The sequence below is a fragment of the Montipora foliosa genome, chromosome 1 (genome assembly GCF_036669935.1).
Source record: "Montipora foliosa isolate CH-2021 chromosome 1, ASM3666993v2, whole genome shotgun sequence".
In the NCBI taxonomy this organism is placed as follows: domain Eukaryota; kingdom Metazoa; phylum Cnidaria; class Anthozoa; order Scleractinia; family Acroporidae; genus Montipora; species Montipora foliosa.
This window is the reverse complement of record NC_090869.1, coordinates 64859055-64867339: the sequence shown is the minus strand read 5'-3', so window position 1 is coordinate 64867339 and position 8285 is coordinate 64859055. Positions and strand designations below refer to the sequence as shown.

Sequence of the window (8285 nt, the reverse complement as noted above, 5' to 3'; positions counted from 1 at the left end):
TGACACATTTGTCTTCAGTAGCAATGGATGTTGAGGATGTGAAGATGAAAGTAGTTTGCAAAATTGAAGGAATGTTGGCCAAAGATGTGGAGGATAACCAGTATATTGGAGGACATGGGGCAGCACATATTTTACAGCAGACAGAAGTTAAAAAGCTGAAAGTACTCACTCACTGCAACACAGGCTCGTTAGCAACAGCTGGGTATGGAACTGCACTAGGCGTCATAAGAACCTTGCATGGAAAAGGCAACATTGACCATGTGTTTTGCACTGAAACAAGACCATACAATCAAGGCTCCAGACTGACTGCCTATGAGCTAGTTTATGAAAACATCCCATCGACCCTCATAGCAGATTCCATGGTGTCTTTGCTTATGAAAACTCAAGGAGTACATGTTGTTGTTGTTGGCGCTGACAGAGTGGTCGCTAATGGTGACACTGCAAACAAAATTGGAACTTATCAAATTGCTATTACTGGTAAGTTTTGACGAAGTTGGATATGGGAAGGGAAAGTTAACTCAGGGCTGTTATATACAATGTAATTGTCACCATCTTACAAACATTAATTATGTCAGTCTGCTTTTTTCTTTTTTGTTTGCATAATATTAGCTTTTACAATACAACGCACATGTATTATTAAAAGTAATCATTTTACAGGTTTGTTATTTTTCTAGTTTTAGCCCTTGTTCAATAGCAAACATTAGCAATAGTACATTGTATACTGTAGGTGAGTTTATATCATATCAAGTGAGTAATTTGTAAGGAATAGATCGGTACATTAATTTTAATATTTAATTATGTACAGTCAGGTGAAGAGCCACTTCTTGGAAGCACTGTGTCAAAGTCATCATCATCATCATTATTATTTTACTCATAGTATTATGGATGATTCTGTATGTAGCCTATGACAACCAAGACATTGTCTGCTAGGTTTTTTGTTTGGAACTTAATTTTTAATGGACAGTAATATTAATTAATATTGACCCCACAATTTAAAGGCTCTCAGCTGTCTTGATACAATGTAGGTGCCATTCAAGTCTGGATTTCTTCAGACTGCTTAAGAAGCTTACATGTATCTAACTGCAATGATTTTTCTACTTGTAGCTGTCATAATAATAAAATATGCAGGAATGATGACATCTTTATGATGTCATGTGAAATAATCAGATATTTAATGATAAGGCAAGACAAGATAATAATAATTTATTAATTCAATTCATGAGTTCATTTACTAATAATGCTACCTACATTTACTGATTAAGTTGGCAGATGAGAAGATCATTATTACAGGAAGCAGTGTACATTTTATTAATTTTGGTAGGGTCTGATTTAGAAGCATCCTAGAGGCAGATGGCTAATCTGTTGGATACATGTACTCCCTATGAAATACATGTACAACTTTCACACAACATTCAGTAAGAATTTGTTTCTTGGTATTAAAAAAAAAAAACAATAACAAGCCTTTTGGCAGCAGCTTAGCAGTAAGAATGGCTCCTGTTAGGAGCTTAGCTGCAGTACATTTGCCGAGACTTATAAATAGAATGCCAAGACTTGTACCCAAAAAAACAGAAGCCCATACACAAGGTATGGGCACACAATGCATTCATGAAAAGAAGTAGAGTCATAATTATTTCATTTAAATTTTAGCAAGTGCTTTTGAAGAGAGATGGCTACTAATGTTGAACATTCTGGCTTTTGTACTAGAGTTAGGGGTTGTGGTTAGCATTACTTGTTAATTTTATGTTCTGGTGCACGCCTTGAAGGTCCTTCAACATTACCATATTAAAAAAAAAAAAAAAAAACATTTTGACTCTGGGTGCAAAGCAGATTTTTCTTTGAACTTTATTCCAACTTTTGGATCTCTAATCAATCCATATCATTTTTTCAGCCAAATACCATGGAGTTTTATTCTATGTTGCTGCACCCTCTACCAGCATTGACCTGACATTGGAGAGTGGCCACAACATTGAGATTGAGGAGAGACCTCCTCATGAGCTGACAACTGTTGGCAGCACCCGTATTGCAGCTCATGGGATTGGTTGTTGGAATCCAGGGTTTGACATTACTCCAGCTGAGCTGATAACGGGAGGTATCATCACAGAACTTGGGGTCTTTCAACCTTCAGAGCTAAAGGAGGCGTTGATGAACAAAATTTAAAAGGGATCAATCAGGGCAAATACCTTTAGTTTTGGTTTCTTTCTTACTACAGTGTATTAGAGGTGCAAAATTTTTGTGGTTACGTACATGTAGCAATATTATAATGTATTGATTTTGGCAACTTTCAAATTGGATTTGCCCTTTTCCTATTATTATGAAAACCCAGATGGTGCATAAAATGGGTCCCTGTCCAGAAGTAACTAAGTTCTCCTCCCTGTCCAGAAAAGGAGCAGCAGTACTTCAGCCATGTGAACCCTTGGTTATAGAGGAAGGAAAAGAGAGAAGGTGCTAGGAATAGGGGAGGGATGCAGCTGAGGAGAGTTCCCCTTCCTTCTCATTGGCTGAACCTATATGTAATATGGTCAAGGAACACATCAGCAATAAAGCGAGATGAAAACATTTTTGCGATTTTGTGCCAAATAAAATCAACATGGAAGAGTTGTTGCTCCTGGAGGCGATACATGCCTCGTTGGTTATCTATCACTTCATATCAAGTGCATCCTTGAAGAATAATTGTTTATTATTATTATTATTATTATTATTATTATTTAATTTATTATTATTATCATTATCATTATCATTATCATTATCATTATCATTATCATTATCATTATCATTATCGTTATCGTTATCATTATTACATCCCCTGGAGGAAGAATTTCGGGTCCACTTAGCTCAAACCAACATAATGCAGTGCTCCTGGCCAGAGCTTAATTGCACTGCTAGAGAGAAGGGTTTTTCTCTTGTCTTCATGCAGTTGGGAGTGTTTGTTGCAGAAGTTAGCTTGGCTATTAAAGTCAGTCAATAAGACAAAATCAATCAAGCTACAACTACATACACATGTAAATTATTGTCTAAACATAGCCCGCCTTTACATGCAACTCACCTAACCGGGATAGTCAGTGGGGTGTGAGGGCTATCTTTGCGCGGCTGCTAAGCACAACAAATAAAATGGCCAACCAAAGAAACTGTTTGGTGGCAAGTTTAATTTTTTTATCATGCATTCCGCGCGCGGCCGCTTTTCAGCAGATAATACAACCTCGTTCCCAGGGTCTCTCTTCTCTGCCTCCATTGTCGTTGAGAAAAGACCCTGGTTCACGTTCGACTAACCTTCCTCGAGTTTTCAAAACTACAACTCGATTTAGAGACCTTTTCCAGCCTCCCGGTCCTTTCTATTTACGGTCCATGATGAATTGGAAATAAATATTCCCCGGCGTGATCTTAACTAATGCTTGAAGTAATGCGTTACATATTACAGTCGCGTTAACGGCAGAGCAAAAGTTGCGCACAAACAATTAGCGCGAACGAGCCTTCCTAGAGTAGCTGGGTCAGCCGGGTAACTTGGTTAGCTGGGGCACCCTCCCTCTATGCAAACAGACCCTTAAAAACTTTCTTCCCAAGACTGTTATTTTGATAGTTACCATAGCAAACCCATTTTTCTACATCTCGTGTTCTTACTCTGTATTTTGATGGATACCAATTAACTATATAGAGTCAATTCCCTTTTGTCAGTAATAAAATGTTAATGCTTCAGAGTGGCTTTCAGTTCAGGTTTCCTCAATTCTGCACCATCACACTTAACTTTGTGACTGGTTTTCAAATCGGCCAATCAGGCCAAAGAACGAAACTGATTGGTGCACTGCCTTTCTTCCATTTTCACTTATTTTTTTCACAGATTTGTAAGTTGATTGTCAACAAATCTTCGTGTGATTGAACTCAATTGGATATTGCTCTGAAACATTGAAAAAAAGTCCTATTTAATAAGAAATCACATGAGAGAAAATCCACTGGAACAAGCATTTCCACTTTTAGATCCTTGAGCAATGGACTCACTCAGGTACCGTTTCTTATAATGACAGAAAGAACCATTGCAGTAAAAGTAGTGAGTTTTGGACAAGATGTAGTTTTCTGCAGCTTGGGTTTTGGTATACATGTACTTGCTTCCATTAGTTAAACACCTTGATTATGATGAAGTAAAGTTAACTGCTACATCTCATTCTTCATTAATAGCTACAGCAGTGAGCTGTATTTTCATCACATCACCTTTTCCAAAAGTTCGGATCGTTTGCCATTTTCCTTTGGTAATTTTCGTACCATTTTTGAACCACACTCAAAGGAACAAAGGTTTCCGAAGGATTGGGTGTCATTTGTGCTTGAGTTGTGGCAAAGGAAGATGCAAAATTGAAGAAATTCTCTAGCATCTTCTGTGTGTATTCAACAAAAGAGTTTAAAGTGGATGGCGTAGCATTTGCAACAGGTGTCTGCTGTGCCAGCTGGTCCAGGGGCTCAATGGAGATTCCTATCTGAGCCCCTGTATGTGTGGTTTCCATAGTATCCATTGAGAATGGATTCTGCATTCTGTCCTCTGGCTTTACCTGGAATGGAACCAGATAAATAAATTACATGGTTTTAACTTGATGATCATTAATTAAGGTCACAGCACCAACCAAAATGCATGCATTATTGAGCTTATTATGTAAAACCTATTTGCGCATTTGTAATTGACCAATCAGAAATGAGACATTCTGTTGAGTATATAATAATTTGAGAGTAATCCTATGGTAGAAGAGGAGTGGGGACATCCAATTTCTATCCAAAAAACAAGGGGGGCATAAAACAAAATATAAGTGATTATCAGCGAAAACAGAATGTGTGAAAGGATTGGGATGAAAAAATGCTCACTGGAATTTATAAAATCTGTGAAGACTTGAGGGCAACGAATCTATCATGCTGTATCTTTAAGGAACCTAACCTTAAAAGTCATAATAACTTTAATCTGTAATAAGGGCAACTCCTCTGCTAGACCCAGGCCTCCTAGGATACATAGGAATTGAACAGGAAAAAGGTTATACTTGCAAATATATTAGCTTCATATTGCGTCAATGAATGTTTTTAGTCATTTAAGGGTTGACACACATGTTGTAAACCAAAGATCATGCCAGTGTTAATGATGCAACTTTTGAGTGCTACTCAAACCCATGCCCCATTTGAGCCTGGGCAACAAGTACATGTATCTGGGCTTCTGATAGTATGCGGAAATAAATGAAAGACTATGCGGTAAATTTTGCCTATAAACATGCGTTGATTATGCGGAAATTACACCCGGCCAGTCTGGATTATGTGGAAATTTAAACAATTTATGAAACTAATAATTAGGCCAGACCAATGTATTTACAGTCTTGCGGTAAATCAGGACTCGAAATTGCGACCAATAATACAGTCGCATTTGCGACTGAAATTTTTTCCTTTGCGATTAACATAATTATCTGGAGGAGTCGCCAATTTGCGAGCGGCTTTCACCGCTAAAATAAATAAAGTGATAAACAATTATTTAGTTTCTCGTCATGAATTTTGTTTCAATTTGGATATATGGAGCAAAATTGTAATGTGGTTGGACCACGATCCATTCCCTTGATACATACTAACTGTGGGCCCCTATTTTGTCTTGTTAAAATGTCCCTCCTTTTACAATTTTTTTTTTACAAACTTTTATAATTTTGAACCCAGGGTATGTTATTGTCCAGGCTCACTATCGAAAAATGCATGGAAACTGCTTATGAACTTTCATCTTGCAAACGAAATGGCATGTTTTCTTCCATGTTCAGGAAAATAAGCATTTCAAAATAGTCAGTCTCTTTGGCGTTTATGTTTGTGAGGATGGTAAGCACCTGCTTTATCACTATAAATATCAAGCATTTCTTCTGTTTTATGCGGAAAATATCGTAATTATGCGGAAGATGCACATTTTAGGGAATTACACAGATCCGCATGGCAGCATTCTGTCAGATGTCACGATATATGTGTTTTCTTTAATGGGCATTCCTATTACTGTAGGTTTGAGGCTGAATCTTTCCTAAACAACCACACTGAGAACAGAAAAGTCAAAGTTATAGTCATGTTAAATTGTACATGTGCCCAATTGACTTAAGGAGCAAACAACAGCCCTGTAACATTCCTGTCATGACGTTTTTACAGACTGATTTTTTTTAAAGCTTATTTTCTGGAGCCCGATGACCAGTCAAAAGAAGCTAACTTGACATCATAGCGTCACCAAAGCGGAACTGCTTACAGCATTCAGCTGTTATAAAAACTAGTCATTGTGGTGCATTTTCATAAAAGAATTATTACCTTTGCCAGTTTAAAAATTGCACTTGGCTTATTGTTTGCAATAAATCCAAGTAGCTGTGAAGCTGGTCCCTCAGGGGTGGGGTAGCAGTAATAAACTGCCCCACCCATCCCATCTGGAAATGGTGTGACACCAGTGAGGAACACTACCACATGGTGAATGCTCTCCACATCAAGTAAGGTGAAAACAAATTGAGTTGGACCGACCTGCTGAGCCTCTGTCTGCACCTAAGAGAAGTGGAGGTTAACAAGTCATTAGATTCCATTAAACTCATTCACATGTAGCATGTATGGTGCCCCGGGTCGGCGACTAAAATCGTGCAGCGTCAGCCTTAGTAAAATCTATAAGTCTCACTCTGGCGTGTGGAAGGGTTTAAGGGGACATAGTTTTCCAGTGGACCAAGATGATATTAACCTATTCACACATAGGACGCCCCACCCCCCTCCCCCCAATCGGCAAGCAAGAATAAAATCTATGAGTTTCACTATCAGCTTGGATGGGCTAATGTTTGATGCTTCAGATCTCACATTTCCCAACCTTATTATAAATATATTTTACATGTACCTCCAAAGTAATTCGCATTTTTATATTTCCCCTTTTTTTTAACCCATTGACTCCTCATTGACGAATAAAATAGTCTGGCGTTAGACAGTAAAATACTAAGTCAGGCCAGTTTACAAGTGAAAGGGTTAAATTTTTAACAATTTTAAAAACTTATTTAGCCCTTGTCACTGTTCTCAATTTTGAGCTAGATAGTGAGCAAGAATGTCATCATCACAGTTGTAAACAACTTAAATAGTTGCAAAGGATGTCTAGATCGTGTCTTTTATATTTCACAATGGAATAAGATGTAGAAATTATGGCTGACACAAAGAGGTCAACATCTAGGACATTTTCCATGAAGGCATCAGAACTACATTGTTTTCAATAATTTTTGATCTGATGTACTATTTTAAATTGACTACAGTAAGTCAAATGACTCTCACCTTTATTCATACACTTTAATTAAGACCTTTTTAGACATCCAGGTGAAAAAGAATAAAAAACGGAGGACTGTTGAAAACACTGACCCCCAGTCCATAGATTACCCAAATGGACTACCGAAAAATACGATTTCAAGCGAGTACTTCTATTGGTTATAAGCAGCATCAAAATTAGTGCTAAGCCTAAACACCCATTTATAAAACAGCATAATTTGCTCAACAGTAATTAAGTCTAAGGACCCATTTGAAAAAGGTTAGCTTTCAATAAATTATTGTGGTGATGGCCGATTACTTCATGTAAGTGAAGTCAGACCGGGGTAAGTGCCTCCCTAGTGCAGCAATTAACTCCCCCATTTCTCCAACCTGCACCAGGAAGGGGAAAGTGAAAACACTGGTGGAAGGAGATGATCCACGTAACTGGTGAATAGCTTCTCTATAATTTCATTTTAGGTCATAAATTAAAACACTGATGTAAAGCCATACATAGTAATTTTCTCGATATACCAAGAACGATTTATATCTTGTCCACACGCCGACTCAACCCCACCCCTGTGAAAAAAAGCTTCCTTTGTATTTTCAGTGATCGAAAATGATTGAAACAACTGATTTAAGTACGACCATCCGGCCAGAACAGTGTCGTTTCTAAATAACACAAACGAAGCACGTGTCGATGAAACAAGTATGCTTATTGTGTTGGGCAACCCCGAGAAAGTTATGATTTAAGATTATCACAATACAGGTGCTGTTAAACTTCTGAAGCTTATCAAATATCGGCAAATCTTGAACTATAATTTCGAAGGAGAATAAGTCAGCGATTTGCTCATCTGCAACCGGAAAAGATGCTTTCAAAAAAGCACAAAACTCACCAGACGTCCAGACACCAGGCATCCAAACATCTCGAAGAAGTTTGTGTTAATATACAGTCGCCTTTGGTAGCCCAGATGGCTGCGCAGACTTCAGAGAATGGAGGCGTTGTCGGTCAAGGCCGGTCACATGCCAAAATATCATCCCCAGGCTCT

At 37.9% G+C, this 8285-nt stretch overlaps 2 protein-coding genes across 3 annotated transcripts in view; one reads left to right on the top strand and one right to left on the bottom strand.

The window, feature by feature from the left end:
- LOC138004926 (methylthioribose-1-phosphate isomerase-like) overlaps positions 1 to 2586 on the top strand; it is a 4836-nt gene extending 2250 nt beyond the window's left edge. The window contains exons 2-3 of one of the 2 annotated variants that reach the window (XM_068851225.1): positions 1 to 477; positions 1889 to 2586. The exon at positions 1 to 477 is cut by the window's left edge and continues 184 nt beyond it. In XM_068851225.1, coding sequence (XP_068707326.1) covers positions 1 to 477; positions 1889 to 2157 — 746 coding nt within the window. In that variant the 3' untranslated portion in view covers positions 2158 to 2586. The remainder of the gene's footprint in view (positions 478 to 1888) is intronic. The other variant, XM_068851230.1, reaches the window with a different exon arrangement.
- Positions 2587 to 2656: 70 nt separating this feature from the next.
- Positions 2657 to 8244, bottom strand: LOC138004937 (protein Hikeshi-like). Its single transcript, XM_068851235.1, has 3 exons — positions 8133 to 8244; positions 6286 to 6510; positions 2657 to 4532 (listed from the first exon to the last, which is right to left on the bottom strand). Exons 1-3 carry the CDS (start codon positions 8160 to 8162, stop codon positions 4197 to 4199), a joined length of 591 nt encoding a protein of 196 aa, XP_068707336.1. The 5' UTR covers positions 8163 to 8244; the 3' UTR covers positions 2657 to 4196.
- Between the last annotated feature and the right edge of the window lie 41 nt (positions 8245 to 8285).

What these genes read in the sequence shown, in the direction of transcription:
- LOC138004937 (XM_068851235.1), bottom strand. Translation starts at nt 8,162, where the DNA reads ATGTTTGGATGCCTGGTGTCTGGACGTCTG. An exon ending in GCCTGGTGTCTGGACGTCTG is followed by an intron (nt 6,511 to 8,132) that starts GTGAGTTTTGTG and finishes CACTTCTCTTAG; the next exon opens with GTGCAGACAGAGGCTCAGCA. An exon ending in CAATTTTTAAACTGGCAAAG is followed by an intron (nt 4,533 to 6,285) that starts GTAATAATTCTT and finishes GTTCCATTCCAG; the next exon opens with GTAAAGCCAGAGGACAGAAT.